At 39.6% G+C, this 18678-nt stretch overlaps 1 protein-coding gene across 2 annotated transcripts; it reads left to right on the top strand.

Moving 5' to 3' along the window:
- Positions 1-305: 305 nt before the first annotated feature.
- LOC124254969 lies at positions 306-7255 on the top strand. 2 transcript variants are annotated; one of them, XM_046688813.1, is made up of 2 exons: positions 306-590; positions 5644-7255. In XM_046688813.1, exons 1-2 carry the CDS (start codon positions 588-590, stop codon positions 6607-6609), a joined length of 969 nt encoding a protein of 322 aa, XP_046544769.1. In that variant the 5' UTR covers positions 306-587; the 3' UTR covers positions 6610-7255. The 2 variants fall into 2 exon arrangements, with proteins under 2 accessions (XP_046544769.1, XP_046544770.1); XM_046688814.1 differs by lacking the exon at positions 306-590 and adding an exon at positions 1060-1291.
- The last annotated feature ends 11423 nt before the right edge of the window (positions 7256-18678 follow it).

The raw sequence follows: 18678 nt of genomic DNA, 5'->3' as shown, positions 1-18678 counted from the left end.
GAAGGCCAAGTTAGGATACAATCAGAAACTTTTGAGCCGGTCAAGTAGCTGCTGACCAGTCTTCATTGGCTTTTCGATATCATTGAAATCACTTAAATCTAAAAAATGGCAGGTGATAGCGCATATGATGAACAAAACAATCAGTAGCAAGTTTCTTTCTCTCGACATTTTTTGTTTTCGGTACTTGAACGATTTAGTAATTATCTCTTATCTTCCGGTCATTTGGCGCTGTCACACTTGTTTTGATATCTCTGCTCCAGCCCCTAACAGGGTAGTCAGTCGGGTCCTTCGCCAGACGCCGGCCTATGAAAGACTACACTTGTTTGTGACGTGCCATTTCAACGATAACAATCAACCGTTAGGCCTACTGCTATACTGCAGGCAGGTAACGTTAATGCTGTGTTCAAGTAACAGACACGCCTAGGCTCGGTTCGGGTAATCAACACAATGAAGAAACAACGAGGAAGTAGAAGGGGTCGATTATACATATCACAAACCACGTCAACACATGCCCACAGCGTGTGGGCATTATAGAGCCACATCAATCCAGACTTCGGGTTGTTCAGTGCCCTTCTTCCTCGCCGTTCATGGTAAGAACGAGTAACCTTTCATTTGATGAGGGCAGCTTAGCTAATTTAAATGAGTCGAGTCTGAGGTGCCTGAGTGGAGTAATTTATGCCGTCATTATCATTGTTCATTTCAATTTTAGGTCGATATGTTTGATCGTTACAACCTATGTATATTATGTTTTAGGTCGATATGTTTGATCGTTACAACCTATGTATATTATGTTTTAGGTCGATATGTTTGATCGTTACAACCTATGTATATTATGTTTTAGGTTACCATGCCACAAACATCTTCATTACATTTCTCATTCGATGTTATGTGGTATCAACAAATTATTTCTTGATTCGATACACCTCGGGTGTACACATATTGCGGACAAGATATACATCTGATATACACATTACTGGCAAGATATACATCTGATGTAAACACATTACTGACTTGACGAGGTATATTGCTGTACTGAACTTGTGGGTTGTTTGCAAGCAATCATACATAATCTGCCGTGTGGGCATTACCTGAGTAGTAAGGCCTGTACCTGGTGTTAAAGCAAAGCCTAGTTGCCGACATACAATCGATGATGTGGGGCAACATCTGTCATGTATATGAACATGCGCCTCGCGGGACTCATTGTCTCTCACTCAGGGAAATGTACAAGCACGAGTCAGCGCTTGGCGCGTGTCTCCGTGATACCTCAAGCTGGGAATGAAACACGTCACAGGTAGGAATCAGGTTTTATCACTGATGTGAAGTAATACACTCAAACTGTTGAAACGACAGAATGCCATGTAATCACAAACCACATGCTACTGTCATTTCCTTTGTAGGTCACATACTAAGTGTTTTCAGTGGTTGTTTAAATTCTACCATAATATCGTGATGGTTGTCATATGTGATGTCCTCTACAATAAATATTATGATGTTACAATGATATCTGCTATAACATCATGCAGTCATAAATGCCTCAACTGTAATATTGAGATGTAACGATGGGCTTCACTGGAGCAATATGGTATTACAATGACCTCTGCTGCAATTTTGAAATGAGTTGACCTTTTCTATAAGCTTTGCTGTTCTGTTTGCCTTCCACATAATGCAATATATGTGTGGTATACAGTACTAGCTTTGACACCAACATGATATTGAATCGCCTGACCCTATTCCACGTATTCAACAGGCAAGCACAGTAGTGAATTCATTTGTCACCAAATATGTGGCTTGTCGAGGGATAGCAGTAAAATGTTTTATCCGTCTCGAACCAATGGCCGATTTGTCCCCGCTACTGTTTGTTAAATGACCGCGAAAGCGTTAGACAAGCATATTCAGCTTTGTCAGTCCCACGGCGGACATGCCTCCCCGAGACTGGATGACTAATGTCACCACAGTGAGGCAACAACCAGACTGCCGCAGTTCAGCGCTCAGATCTGTCGTCAAAATGAGAGGTTTATGTGTTCGGAAACCTGAAGTCATTACACGTACGTAGTGACATCGTGCTGGAGAGGCGGCTGGAGGGCCCGCGTCGTGTAGAATTAAGTAGTGATGTGTTGGATGTTCTGTCAAATGTCCATTGATAGGTATATTTACGTACATAGTGTCAGTGATACAGTATAACCTCCTTCACTAGTGGCTGACACAGTTAAGATAATAATAATAATAATAATGGCTTTTTATAAAGCTCCTCTTTCAAAGCGCTTGTGCATGCTCAAGTGCTAACACATTATGACCCCGGATAACCAAAGCAATCATGTGACATATCCCACCGGGTACCCATTCAGTGCTGGGGGAACAGAGGCAATTATCTTAACAAACTAATACATACACCTATAGTTGTTTGTGATATATGCACACAAGTCAAACATGAACCTATAGGTATGTGTTATATAGCTACATACAAATTTACCTGTAGATGACTACTAGATGTGCATACCAATGTACCAACAGATGTGAAACATACACTGATAGATATGTGGCCTTCTTCAGTGACTGTACATATAACAACCAGCCAGGTCGGTGCAGGCGCCCCCTGGTCACAATAGCAAGGTATCAGGTAACCGTGTGGTGAATAGCCACATATAGCATTTACGCAGATAGTGAGCGACACAGATTCACTTGAAAACAGGTTACGACGCAGTTATATATTGACTGAAACAGGATACTTCTTCCGTGATGACAAACCTTCCAATTAGCTCCTCCGTGTTCGACAACGCTGTGGCAACCCAGAGACACAAACATGACTACTGCAACTTCCGGGTACTATGTTACATCCGTCACGTGACGCCATGACGATTTGTCACCAGCGCCAAAGTGTGTCAGGTTTCAAGTTGTATAGAAAATCGAATTCAATGATGTGTTTTACAGTCGGCATTATATAGATTGTAAAATACAGATCAGTAAGTTTTTTGTCAATAATAAACACGAAACATGGGCAACCAGCCAACTAGAAATGCGAGGTATGCTATTTATCATATCACCGTCGTCATTACGCCACATTTAAGAAGTTATAGTCCTGCTGGCATGATATGTTGTGGAAACGTATCTAGGTCTATGAAAAAACCTAAAAGTACGTACAACATGTAGCAAGAAAGTAAATGCACACACACATATGCATAGGCACGCACGCACGCACGCATGCACGCACGCATGCACGCACGCACGCACACAAACATACATACATACTAATACGAAAAAGGAATACACGAAATAATGACACAACACGAATTGTATACAAATAATTAGATTCATTTTAACATCAGCATTTAAAATTGGAGCATGTTGTCTAATGTTATGGAAAAGTTGGGGATTATGGAGATACATAGGCTATATTGATAGCGTTATTTGGTTTGCTTATCACACTGCTTTCGCACTTTGAAGGGTGTCTTTCTTCAATCTATATTTCTTCCATCTCCCAAAGTAGAATCGGCCTTCCACGGGATTGTAGATAAGATTTAAATCCGCAAGTCGCGCGTACCTTGTAGACATATATATTTGACACCATCATGAAGGCACGCCTTGCTAAAATATAGGGACTGTTTCTTTTTGTGTGACTCGGGTGACTTGGGATGGAAAATGTACATATTACTTAGTATCTATAGGTTTACAGCATATACCTGTTTCTAGCTAGATTGTGTCTACATATTTATACCCTTGGGTCCCAAAAAGGAATTTCAGAGTGACGGGAGACCATGGTAAAGTCCAGATGTTTGTTCAAAGTAGTTGTTATGGGTTAATGTTATGGGTTAATTTACGGGCCACAGCATAAAGTTATCGTAAAGGAAATGTCGCCACGTTACTATTGTATTACCCGACAGATCCCAACTGTTCTCTCACTTTGGTTTTCAGAGTTCGTTCTAAGTATCCCCAAACTAACGTCACGTAAGTGGATGCCATTTTATCTTACCTTCGTGTAAAATACTTTAATTTCATTGGTCCCAGGAGGGTGACAACTGGAAAAAAAATTTACCCGCTGCCACGGTAACCGCCAAACTCTCCGCTGAGAAGCTGTATAGCTAACAATGGTATGACGTCATAATATGACGCATGCAGTACCCGGAGTTCGAAAACCGTTCGATCAGCTGTTGTTGAGTTCACTTTGTACACATTTATTTTACCGACTTTCACTGATTTATTTAAACTATTGTATACATTGAATCGTTTGCACACTCAACTTAAACATAACTAACCATTTTCATAGCAGTTTTAATCTTGTCAGAATATGTGTCACTGATTTCAAAAATCCAGTCGAGAGGCAGACCCCCCATTTTGTTTACATGTAATAAAGTGGGTAGCGATCTTCAAGATGAAATAAAATGATATTTTGTACATTTAACGTGGCGGTAAGATAAATACGTTGTATGCTTCTCCCTCGGGTAATACGGGAATTCCCTTTATGTGTCAATAATATTCCCCCGTATTGTTATTCAAAAGAATTTAACACTCTCTGATGAATTCCTTGTGGGAACTATGTGTATACGTACCAGAATAATGCTGTTTCAATCAGTGAGTCAGGTGGAATATTGGAATACAATCTTTTGCTGTCAAAAGTATCAAGTTTGGTTTTGTGCTTGATTTGTTGAGGTGAATAGTTAATGAAATCCCTCGTATCTCTGTTAGAACTGTGATCTTTTATATGAAAGGTTTGAAGCACTATATCAATCAAATGTGCTCAATTGACGTGTATCAACACTTTCCCGCAATCGGCCTACGTGTCAGATCATCAGGGTGTTCTGTTTCAATATAACCATCAGTACCATTTCCAAGCATGCCTCTTTGCGTACTTTAGGTAAACCATACGAAATCTGTAATTGTTGACGTCATTATTTTACCACAACCATGACGTATATGAAAAGTAAAAAATTATCGGCGTCTGAGTAAGAAATGCATGGAGAAGTTACACTCTTAAACTGAAGAATCGTGTAGCTCACTTGTCGCAAAAGCTGTTTATTAATTACATGTGCACACCGTAGCTATTTATAGCACCGAGACATGACATCACAACTGTCTGAAATGACTGCTGCTCTGGCAAAGATCACCTATCTACATCTATGACAAATTATAAATTAGGTTCTGAAAATTTCCCGCCTTGACGAAATTCGTTTGTAAAATATACAGCCTTTCACTGTATTAATGTATACAAAATATACAGCCTTTACTGTATTCATGTATACAAAATATACAGCCTTCACTGTATTCATGTATACAAAATATACAGCCTTCACTGTATTCATGTACTCAAAATATACAGCCTTCACTGCATTCAAAATATACAGCCCTCGCGACAATATACTTCTTCATTTGGCAACATAACTTCCTCGACATCTGGTTTATTTGTGTGTGTGTGTGTGTGTGTGCGCGCGTGCGTGCGTGCATGCGCGTGCGCGCATTTTCTTTCTTGCTATGTTAGTGTGAGTATGTGAGTGAGTGTCTGTGTATGTGTGTCTGTGGGCGTGCGTGTGTGCCGGCGTGCAAGTGCGAGTGAGAGTTTGGGCGCCAGTGTGAGTTGTGGTGGGTGTGAGTGAGTGTGTGAGGGTTTGATTTCCTGCTGACCTCATGTAAATCACTTTTCTCATTTGACAGGTTTATCAGTCCCTGGGTAATGTAATGACGTCACCGGACGAGTTGCGCCATCCCCAGTCGGGACAGGACCGACTACATAAATGGGCATTGTGGCGGATGTCTGTCAACCAGGAACTGATACACGGCATGGATGGAGCAAGTCCGAACACTGAGCGGCAGGCATACAACTCCTTTATGGATACACAAAGCCTTACTCATCGTTACATAGAAAACCCTGACATGCAAAGGGAACAGACATACCATATTCGACACACATACGGCATGCCTCCATCACCTAAATACCCAATGGGAGACACGTTGTACTTTTTGTATGGGTTGCCAAGGGCTACTGCTTCGGCCTCGGTACCTAAAGTAATGTCCTCCCAATATGCTTCCATGCCGAATATTGCTGACTTTGAATTACATGATTATCAAGCTGACACTAGAAACGTCAAAAATAGGCGTGACTTCCCTGGGCGTATCACCACGCCTGTACAGCCTGTATTGCCTGAGAGTCGTGAAACTGAACAACTGCAGCCTAACACAGCACCAGCTCACGCCCCTCCACTGGGGAGGTATTCGCCACGCCCAATGACATATTTGGATAGGGTTAGTGAGTTGAATTCGAAACGAGGACAGACTTCACCTGTCTACTTCCGCGACACACCGGAAACAGACAATAGTCCAGATCGTGTGAATAATATCAACAAACCTGTTTTAGTACCGCCGTCAGTTTTTCGTAATGAAGTTCTGAGAAGATCCAACATCGATCTGCCCCTCAACATAGATGGCCATGGAAGTGATGTTACAGTACCAAACGACATGATGGGCGGTGCTGCCGATGACGATGGGTTTGAGGACCCACGCGTTGCTAGATTCAACCGCGGTCGACAGAAGTACACGTGGAGCGTAGTGAGAGAGAATGGAAGTGTGTCTGATAAACGGTACAGGTATGTGGACGAGAGTCACATGAAGACACACCTATGAAGACACGCAAGGGTTTGCAGAGGCAGATTCCTTTAGTATCTCGCCTACACTCAGCAAACTGAACAATTGAACTATCCTGGCTGTAAACTGATCAAACCGGATAACCAACGTAAAGCAAAGATAAAGCTTTCGTTGATCTTGATTGCCATAACTCCTGATTCAAAAGTGATCCTGCACTTGTTACTCTCTAATGGTTTTGAAGGTAATGCAATTAAAAGGAGCATAACTCTATTAGCAACACATTTTATAATCTTTACATGATGTGGCTCTAACCTAGTGTTGGCTCTCATCATGAGCTTTTAACATAATGTTCTGATTAATAAATACACACCTGTACACACCTGGTGTTTTGGGACTGTTCCCAAAAAGACCATAAATATTTTGCTAGTAATGTTGTAATTTGGTACGATATCTGTGGTGTTTTGGAAACACATGCACAATGTTTGTGACAAGGCAGAATAAAAACACTTTTTAATATTAATGCTGTTTTTAAGAAAATATTTTACCAAAGAATCAGGTATGTACATTTGTAAATGTATATTGTAAATGTACATCCCATCGACAGCGAAACACGTCATCAATTTCCGTATTGAATGTCGTAGTATACATCTATGTACCTGTCTTTCATCATAAACTTTGACATTTTCACTTAGGTTTTCATTACATTTACCTGCCACTTGCATTGACGTAGACATCACTCAAAGGTAGTGTTGAATATATGTTCTGTTTGCATTTAGCTCCCTACTTGCATTAGTGAAGACATCACCAGGTTACATATGTTCTGTTTGCATTTAGCCCCCTACTTACATTAGTGTAGACATCACCAGGTTACATATGTTCTGTTAGCATTTAGCTCCCTACTTGCATTAGTGTAGACATCACCAGGTTACATATGTTCTGTAAGCATTTAGCCCCCTACTTGCATTAGTGTAGACATCACCAGGTTACATATGTTCTGTTAGCATTTAGCCCCCTTCTTGCATTAGTGTAGACATCACCAGGTTACATATGTTCTGTTTGCATTTAGCCCCCTACTTGCATTAGTGTAGACATCACCAGGTTACATATGTTTTGTTAGCATTTAGCAACCTACTTGCATTAGTGTAGACATCACCAGGTTACATATGTTCTGTTAGCATTTAGCTCCCTACTTGCATTAGTGTAGACATCACCAGGTTACATATGTTCTGTTAACATTTAGCCCCCTACTTGCATTAGTGTAGACATCACCAGGTTACATATGTTCTGTTAGCATTTAGCCCCCTTCTTGCATTAGTGTAGACATCACCAGGTTACATATGTTCTGTTTCCATTTAGCCCTCTACTTGCATTAGTGTAGACATCACCAGGTTACATATGTTTTGTTAGCATTTAGCCCCCTACTTGCATTAGTGTAGACATCACCAGGTTACATATGTTCTGTTAGCATTTAGCCCCCTACTTGCATTAGTGTAGACATCACCAGGTTACATATGTTCTATTAGCATTTAGCCCCCTACTTGCATTAGTGTAGACATCACCAGGCTACATATGTTCTGTTAGCATTTAGCCCCCTACTTGCATTAGTGTAGACATCACCCAGGTTACATATGTTCTGTTAGCATTTAGCTCCCTACTTGCATTAGTGTAGACATCACCAGGTTACACATGTTCTGTTAGCATTTAGCTCCCTACTTGCATTAGTGTAGACATCACCAGGTTACATATGTTCTGTAAGCATTTAGCCCCCTACTTGCATTAGTGTAGACATCACCAGGTTACATATGTTCTGTTTGCATATAGCTACCTACTTGCATTAGTGTAGACATCACCAGGTTACATATGTCCTGTTAGCATTTAGCCCCCTACTTGCATTAGTGTAGACATCACCAGGCTACATATGTTCTGTTAGCATTTAGCCCCCTACTTGCATTAGTGTAGACATCACCCAGGTTACATATGTTCTGTTAGCATTTAGCTCCCTACTTGCATTAGTGTAGACATCACCAGGTTACACATGTTCTGTTAGCATTTAGCTCCCTACTTGCATTAGTGTAGACATCACCAGGTTACATATGTTCTGTTAGCATGTAGCTACCTACTTGCATTAGTGTAGACATCACCAGGTTACATATGTTCTGTTAGCATTTAGCCCCCTACTTGCATTAGTGTAGACATCACCAGGCTACATATGTTCTGTTAGCATTTAGCCCCCTACTTGCATTAGTGTAGACATCACCAGGTTACATATGTTCTGTAAGCATTTAGCCCCCTACTTGCATTAGTGTAGACATCACCAGGTTACATATGTTCTGTTAGCATTTAGCTACCTACTTGCATTAGTGTAGACATCACCAGGTTACATATGTTCTGTTAGCATTTAGCTCCCTACTTGAATTAGTGTAGAAATCACCAGGTTACATATGTTCTGTTAGCATTTAGCCCCCTACTTGCATTAGTGTAGACTAATCACCCAGGTTACATATGTTCTGACTACATTTACCTGCTTACACGCATTAACAATGAGGTAATTTAGGCCATGTGATCAATTATGTACCTTTGCCTGTCAGCATTCATACCGACGGAACATTAGTTTACAATGTGAAATTCGGGGACCATATGTTTATTCAACATGTTAAAGAACAATTTATGTATGCACGTTACAACTATTTGTTACCAATGTTTTCTTTCTTCCTTCATGACCAACCGATGCCTTATAATGCACACGTAACCTTATGGGTCGTTGTGATTTGTCTAGGTTATGTCTAGTAATTGTCATTGGCAGCAAAATGTTGAACCACTGTTATAATATGGAGTATTATGGCATTATTTTAGCAGCAGACATCGGGGGTAATGTCCCGAGCTGTTGACGAACCTGGCATGAAGGGACAGGTTCTAGAAGTCTGGCTGTATCTTGTACAAGAGTGACAGCGATTCGACCTGACTTATGTCGTATGTACTCGAGGATGGGATACCTTTCTCAAACACTTTCCGCCAGCTTCACACGATAATCCGGATCCTTTATAGGTTTGTCTAGAGATGTATAGTGTGTTGAACAATAATGTTGCTCCATTGGAAAATGAAATTAACGAACATTCACGACCTGCAAATACATTAGTGGTGGTCCGATTATTTGAAATAATTGGTCGCAGTGACTAAACGACCAAGCAATCGATCATGTTTTCTCATAATCGAGTGAGTGAGTGAGTTTAGTTTTACGCCACACTCAGCAATATTCAAGCTATATGGTGGCTGTCTGTAAATAGTCGAGTCTGGACCAGACAATCCAGTGATCAACAGCGTGAGCATCGATCGACGCAATTGGGAACTGATGACATGTGTAAACCAAGCCAGCGAGCTTGACCACCCGATCCCGTTAGTCGCCTCTTACGACAAGCATGGGTTGCTGAAGATTCATTCTAACCCGGACCTTCACGGGTCTTTTCATAATCGAACGCAAACAATTTTGGAAGTTATGGAACACTTGTTTGCATTAACAATATTTTTCACAAGGTTGGTTTTGTCTGTTACATTTCATAAGCACTACAAGCTCGTACCAAGTCATGATTGAAAATAACTTATAGAAAATTGCAAATGCATTTTGTGCAATTTGCAAAAGAAAAAACACACGAAAGAACTACTTGTTGTATTTTTCTTTATTTTTTGGTGCATTAACAAATATAATCAGGACTTGATAAATGACGCTAACCAATTATCTTCGATGATTGATCGGTTGTATTGAACCAATCATCAATTATGAGATTTTAACCAATTCCCAACACTAAAATACATACACTATAATTGTGGGAGTTTATCAGGACAAGTGGTGTGAGGAAAATACTGATGAAGTTGTTATGAACATACTGTAAGATGTCCACCCCCCAACATCAATATATCTAACACCGATAGGTATTATCGAGATGGAGAGAGATCTCCAGATGATTGTGCAATTTGTCAGTTACTGGGATCGGAACAAGGCCATGAGCAACAGGAGAAACCTACGACACAATCGAGATTCCGTGTATATCAACGAGGACTAAACCCAATACAGAAGTAAATTGTTCAAAAACCGCAAGAGATCTGAAATATAACCACACGAATGATTCATCACGGACATATGACGGGAGCGTACACATACAACAAAGACATCCACATGTGAAACAGATCTGGACAAGTACAAACTTTTGTGATATAAACGGCTCTTCCCAGATATGCTATTTACGTGAAAGCCATTATGTATATATCTCAATTCATATTAAAGTGTAAATATTATCCACACAACAGGAGATGATTTATATAATATATATAAAAGGAGATTAGGCAAGAAGAAATATCTGGACTCATACTCTCTTCTTTTGTCTCCTTACTTCGTGATATTGTTTTATCCATTCGAACTCAAAGGTTATCTCCTGTCTATACACAGTTCTGCTGTACAGCTGGTGTAACCTAATACCAGATCTGCATTGCCGGTTAATATACAAGTCGCCAATTATGTAAAAAATGTTTAGTTTAAGTCCAATCTTCCTTGCATGTGGCCGCCGTGATGTTGCTGGAATATTGCTGAAAGCGGCGTAAAACCAAACTCAGTCAGTCAGTCCTTGCATGTATTCTACTATTGCATATTGTTCTCAACCTTTTTCATGTCAGCAATGATCTAACACAATGCCGTGTGACGATAGGGAGTTTCAATTGCACTATTTGTTGCAGCTTTAGTAAACATTCTCTGTCAGTGTTCCATGCAATTGTATTTTCAAAGTTCTTCTAAAACGAATTTGGAATGTCTTATAATTTGTCTAATATTGAATGCAATGCGTGTTGTGTGTATATATTTCTCAGCTTCATACAATGTCAACTGCATAGTTTTGTTTCTCTATTGTGTCTACAGATTGCCGGGGATGTGGAAATCAATCGAAGCCCATTGAACCATGACTCTAATCAATCACTTCATATATTTAATTCAAATACACCAAGTGTGCGCAATTGGCTAAATTACTTGAGTTATGTACTTTCTGAATATTATATTGTCTGTATTATTGAAACACCTGGATCAGACAATAAACAACACTGATCTTTTAATGGGACAATTTCGACGAACCAGTCAGAAGAGATAGAAACGCTTTTGGGGCAGGGGTCATGATATATGTCAGCAGAGACCACACGCTAAGTCTATTATATGGTCTCTGATGTCAGTTAACAAATTGTCGTTGTAGATTCAGAAAGTATTCATGACGAAACTATTTGGATCAAGCTATTTCTTCGACAAGAACCTTTAATATGTTGTATTGCATACAGACCTGAGTGAAGCAATGAAAAGTAAATATCACGTCTCAGTAAACTGATCTCACAGCTCTTTAACTTTGAAACTCAATAGATTTTGTTGTTGATCAGCAAATATATGGCGCCTCCTCAACTGACAACTGCTCAAAGATAGCAGGTTATTGGTATGCGGAATGCTGGCATTTCATTAAGAGCTATTGCAAAAGAAGTTAGTAGTCGTCCATCGAGTATCAGACGACTGGGCAGAAAACAAGCAAAATAAAGATCATCAGCGCTCAAGTCCACGAGTTTCAGCTTTAAAGAAGGATACACCCCTTCTGAGAATGACAAGACACCATCCGTTCATGTCAAGTGGCTGGCGTGTTAAAACATGTTTCAACATTGTCGTTTGTCCAACATAACGGTCCTACAATCGGCCGGGTACAGAGCCAGACGGCAGATGCCCGTTGTTGTCCCACATACTCCTACTCTGTTGTGCCCATAGCACAATGCAGCACGACTAGCCTGGTGTCAAGGTCGAGGTCACTGGAACTTAACGTCATGTTAAAGGGTCCCGAGTTTTCGACGAAAATCCCTGAAATTTAAGTCACACCGGCAATATTTCAGCCGTATCGTGACTAAAAACAAGTTATAATTTCACGATAATTAAATTACAAACACCTGTCAACGAATGACTGTAAACCAACTAGTTTATCGCAGATATACAGTATAAAAACAGGCCAACAACTGAAGGTAGATCACCATACTGAGGACCATCGCAGAACTACAAGAACAAAAGTTGGACTTAGTACTACTAATCAGCTCGTCAATGTGAACACTACCTTGTCATCTATTTTCTCTATAATCAACTAATCTTATCTGTAAAATCTACAATGAATCAAACTGGTTTGTTCATCGTAACTATGGAAACAACCCATCAATCTTCAGAGGTTAAACCGCTGTGGATATCGAAACTAAAAAGAAACAATCAATCTTTTTTTAAAATCTTATGCGCAATGAAGTAAATCTCTATTATTTAGGATATATATAATCATATAATATCCTTTGATCTTGGTGCAACTATGTTGGCCGTTTTCTCTAGGCACAGAGACCGTTTTCTCTAAGTTCGGAGGCCGTTCTCTCCAGCGCGGTGGCCGTTTTCTCGAGCTTTTTGGGGTCCTTTTTCGCTGGGGTTCGTTTTTTCCGTAACACGTGGCTTTAAATGGTGTATCTTTGTCTCAAAGCAGAATTTTATTTCAACCTTTCTTTTGGACATCTGAATCACTGTTATTGGTATTTTTCGGCATGGTCGAAAATAGGACAATTTAACTCTTCTGAAAAATATGCATTTCACCTAAATATGCATGCATTTGAGCATTTGTTTTCGTGATTTGCATAAAGCTGTGTTGTTAAACTTTTTTATGTCACTTAATACTATAACATAATACTTCTAACATATCTTTGATAGTTTTTAAGCAATTCATAAAGGCAGGAGGGTAACTTTTTTTGGGAGTTTAGTGTATATGCAGAAGGGAATACCTTGGCGCAAGTACCGTTTGGCGGGGGTTCATTGGTCATGTGGGGGTTCCACATCGTTGGTGATTTAATACTACGTCAAACTCCTTGGCCTACCATCAGACTAGATCAAGGCCCATAGAGCATGTTTGGGACACTGTGAATCGCTGAATATTCCAGAGAGATACTCCAGTGTAAAATCTTGATGTAGTGGAAAATGCCCTCCAAGAATGGAGCGCAATACCTCAACGTCAAATTCAACGTCTGATACAATCAATATGGAGGAAAGTGTGGATGTTATTGCATTTGGCGGAGGTTACGCGAGATTTTGACATTGCGCTCGGCTATTGATACTATTGATGTGATATCTTGTGGGTTGTATGCCAGAATCATTATCGCACCTGTTAACGTCGTACGACCATGGTTCTCAGCACTACAAAATGAGTCGTTCTTTGTCATGTTTCCTTCTCTGAATAAACCGCAGATTTTTGGTCTTTTGTGTCTAGATTTGCAATTTCACTAATCCGTAAGCGTCAGTTTATCCATATTATAAGTAACATTGATGTCCAAATGATTAATGCTGACAAACCGTTACTATGAACAATAAGGGGTGCTGTGATGCTTTTGTCAGTGTGTTTGTTTTGTTACATAAATGGCACTACTATATGTGTTTTACTAAACAAGTATGGTGTAAGAAAGTTGGTAGTTGAACTTAAAAATAAATAGTAAATTCAGATTGGTATTTTTGACAACTGTGATAGTTTTGATGATGCATAAAAACGTTTTACGAAGTTTTCACAATGGATCCAAAACTGTAACGGTTCGTCCTGATGGATAAGCCTTGGTTCGATACTGAGCCGAGACAAGAATGGAGACAACGGGACATAATGAGAAAACAGTTAAAAGAACTGACAATGGAAGATATATTCGATTGCAAAACAAACAGAGAAATCATGTAAATAACATGAAACACCATGCAAAAGAGAACTTTTATTCCAATCTTTATAATTTTATTACTGAAATAAAACCTCTCACTGGAAAACTACTCTTCCTAAATGTGACTAGCACTCTTCTTAAATTTGATAGACGTACAAATTCCAGTTTTGAATTTATAACAGTAACTAAACAGAATTTCTGATGCAATTAAATGTTTGCTATTGCGAAAAGCTACTGGTCCTGACATAATAAGTCATCACCTTTCAAAGGAAACTGTTCATTCAATAAGTGGGTAAATATGTTTTCTTCTTAATTTGTCGTTTCGAAAAAGTGTATAACCATCAGAATGGAAATTAGCGCATGTAATTCATGCATTCAAGTAAGAAGTATCAATATACTGCAGAATGATTTCACATAAGTTTGGTTGGTAAGCTGTTTGAGAGAGTTGTACTTAAAGCATGGACCTGACTATTTTAACGAGAACAAGCTATTGAACAAGTATGACGCTGGGTTTCAAACGGACAGTTCACCTGTCTATCCAATAATTGAAATATATCATTAAATGTGCCAAACATTTGACGGTAAAGACCAATATTGTATGGCCTTCTGTCATGTTTGTAAGTCTCTAAATCGAGTTTGGTACAGAGGGCTTACATATAATTTTGAAATTGATTTTGGAATTTAGTGTCATCTATGATATGTCCTTGCATTACGTCATGCTTTACCAAGATGGATGGCACATGTTATCAACTAAGAAATACTGTCAACCGTCACCAGCACACATTGCCGAAACTACACACATATATCATATATTGGGTAAAACCAGCGGTTGGGGTCAGTGCAGTAACAAAAGGGCCAAACAGACTCAGTGTTTACAAAAATGGCGTCTCTCGCGTAGTATCATGATATTGTTATGTCATTCTATGTGTTATGATCTATGATATCGTATTTTCCGTGGAAACTATATTGCCGTTAGTGTTAGACTTACTAATTACTGAGCTTGTGGTAGGTGGTGGGTGGTGGGTGGTGGGTGGTGGATGGTCATGCTCCCAGGCGTGGTTCACTGTTGCCATCGAACTAAATTTACTCAGTTTGATGCCTATGCTGCTAATTGTCTTTTTCTAAAAGCTGGCATATAGTTTATATATTGCTGCGAGCGGCGTTGAACACATCAAATGTTTATATATATTAATCACAATGACTTTTAAGTAGCATAACCAAGATGTAAACACCAACATTATCTCACAACACGACCAGAATGAGCTGAGTAATGACTCAACTCAACAACTGATAGTATGGACACATGATGAAACACGGAGATACATGCTGAAACAGTTGCTTGTAGGGAATGTCAGACAGGGCGTGAGTGAGGGGAATTGGTTACTGAGAGGCTTGTGTACTCAATGTTATGAATATACTGATTTCCGATCAAAACGAGATTTAGGGGCGTTGACATGACTGATCCACACAAGGAACAAAGAATAATATATTTACGCAGAGTTTTAAAATAATCCACCAAGACGCTGGAGACAACTATGACTCTAAACCAATCACAGTTACGTGTGATTTTACGGCCGCTTTACACAGTACTAAGCACGGTGTGTGTGTGGTTTGTATGTAACAGAGGGTGCAGCGAGGGATGGGTTTGTTCAAACTGCCACCAGTAAAAACAAAACATACATGTATACTGACACAAATGTTTGATCCTTAGACTTGTCGTTCAGGTTGTGACATAAACATCAAAGGGACTGATACAACTCCTGTTCAGGGCAATCAGAGCTCATTTTTGGTTTTTGAATCAATCTTTATTAAGAATCTTTTTGAGCTTGAGTAAGCGTACGTATAGTAAGTATCTGTATTTAGAAGCTGTTGACAAGTATGGTGTATGGTCAGTATTTTTAGCCTTCCAGTTTGCGCCCAGCGTCACACACACCCAAGATATGATTATGTTTTGTATTACAGGATTGATTGTATTCTATGTCATTTTATTACTATGATATCATGAAAAGAACCCTTAGCATTTCAATAGACACTATGCGCATGTTTCATGTGGTGCGTCTTTGACGTCCATTGAGTCGTAAACTGATAGGGTCTTACATGCGACTTGTGTCATATGTGTGTCAGTTACAAGTATTAACACTCACGACGGAAACAAATGCTTAATGTAGTACAACTCAATAAAGTCCGATATGTTCAGCTAGATAGTTCGTCCAAGTCTCGTCTGATGAAAGCATTTGCTGCTTAGTAACCTATTGACAACAACATGTGCTACAGTGCTTGACATCATGAGCATCGATGAGATACGATGACATGTGTCAAACAAGTCAGCAAGTCACGATAATTTGCTGAAGACAAATTCTAACTATGCGATGCTGAGTGTGAAACACACAGAGCTTCTCCAGGTGCATCAGGCGCAAATCAACGTCCGTGGTTTATTTCAGGTGAGCAACTGACTTGCATTTGCGTATGTATTTTGACGCGTGCCTCGGTTGGAGCAGAATACGCTTACGATCTCCGTGAATACCAATGTACTTTCACTTTTTTATTGTAATTCATAAACACACAATCTGTCCGGAACTGTACAATCGATTCGATTAGCACTGTTGTTTACGAAATACCAATGACGTCTGTTCTGACAAAACAGAGTTTTGCCACAGGCCCTCGTGTCTTTGCGAGGATTAAAGATTATTTTTTTAGATGAACCCCGACTCGAAATGCCTCACAGTACAATACATCATGACAAGGCCGAACACTTGGTGTCCCCCACCCGCCTGCTTTGCCGATCGCTACGCTACCATCACATGCAGTCGATTAAAACTTAATGTAAACATAATCATGGATGATTGGCCTATCGATCACCATTCATAGCACCTACCATTTTTTTATTGTTATTTCTGCAAGTCGATTGAAACTCGATTTGGACCATCAACCAAACGATCTAGTCACAAATGGATGACGATAGGTCCGCACATGACGTGGGTGTGGTCGAAGCAAGCCTTCTGGTTGGTTGATGCTTGTTAAGGAGACATTTACAACTGATGCTTTCTTTTTAGAGGCCATTGCTGGACAAAATTCTCTTACATTTCCAAATCAAGCAGTCGATGAAAGTAAGAATTCCCGCGAATTTATAAAGAATGTGCAGATTTACAAGCTTCGGCCAATCAGAGGGCATGCTTCCCCTAATTTTTTAAAATATTTGTTTTTATATTCTTGCAAAGACACGAGGGCCTGTGGGTGTTGCTACCAGTTACACTGCCTGTTAACAGCACTCTGCAAACAGCTGGTTAGTCTTGCTGAATGATAAGTCTGTGCATGTATAGTAATGTTTTGCTAGGAAACTAGAGGCAAATCTCGAAAACTCGACAGTTGGATGCCGGCCATTTATAGGAAAATATGTTCAAATTGTTAAATTACAAGTCTAACAGGTTGTCTACACAAAATATCAACCACTGCGGCAAATGATAACAACTCAACTTATGATTTTATATAAAACTTTATTGTGGTGCAGTGACAAATAAGATCAATATTTAGCCTTTTAAATATTTGTAAAAAGGATATTTAGAACATTTTTTGTTATACAAATACAATAGTGACCGGTACGGTAATCTGGTATTTGTTGGGCACATACCGTCATAAAGTAACCAAATACAATAGTGACCGGTATGGTAATTAGGTATTTGTTGGGCACATAACGTCATAAAGTAACCAAATACAATAGTGACCGCTATGGGAATCTGGTATTTGTTGGGCACATAACGTCATAAAGTAACCAAATACAATAGTGACCGCTATGGGAATCTGGTATTTGTTGGGCACATAACGTCATAAAGTAACCAAATACAATAGTGACCGGTATGGTAATCTGGTATTTGTTGGGCACATACCGTCATAAAGTAACCAAATACAATACTGACCGGTACGGTAATCTGGTATTTGTAGGGCAGACCATAGCTACCGAGAGGGACGGGAAGTAAACTGCATTGTGGTTCCCCTCACTCCTGTTTCATCTTCAGATGTTATCTTGGAACTATTCCTGTCACACAGACTCCAAATAAAGTTTAAAGATCACATATACTCTAGGGGGCTACAAATACATAAATCACTGATTGGCATCGTTATAAATGAAACTCCGTCATTAAAACTACTCATTTCGATCTTTAATTAACTTAAATCGACCTTTTTGACAACAGTGCACAATTCTCACCCGCGAATGCAATTTCAATCAATCAGAGCGGCGCGTCTCTGTGTCGTCATGTGAGGAATAGATTTGATGGCCGATGCAGAATTCATGTACATTTCGGGGGTAAATCATCTTGTTTACAGGTTCGGATAAACCTGAATCGTGACAACTGTTGTGAAAAATGAAAGCTATATGTTCTCACA

This window comes from Haliotis rubra, unplaced genomic scaffold (genome assembly GCF_003918875.1).
Source record: "Haliotis rubra isolate DU_JTF1 unplaced genomic scaffold, ASM391887v1 Scf589, whole genome shotgun sequence".
Lineage (NCBI taxonomy): Eukaryota > Metazoa > Mollusca > Gastropoda > Lepetellida > Haliotidae > Haliotis > Haliotis rubra.
Note: the sequence above shows the minus strand (reverse complement) of the source record. Positions and strands in the feature narration are given on the sequence as shown.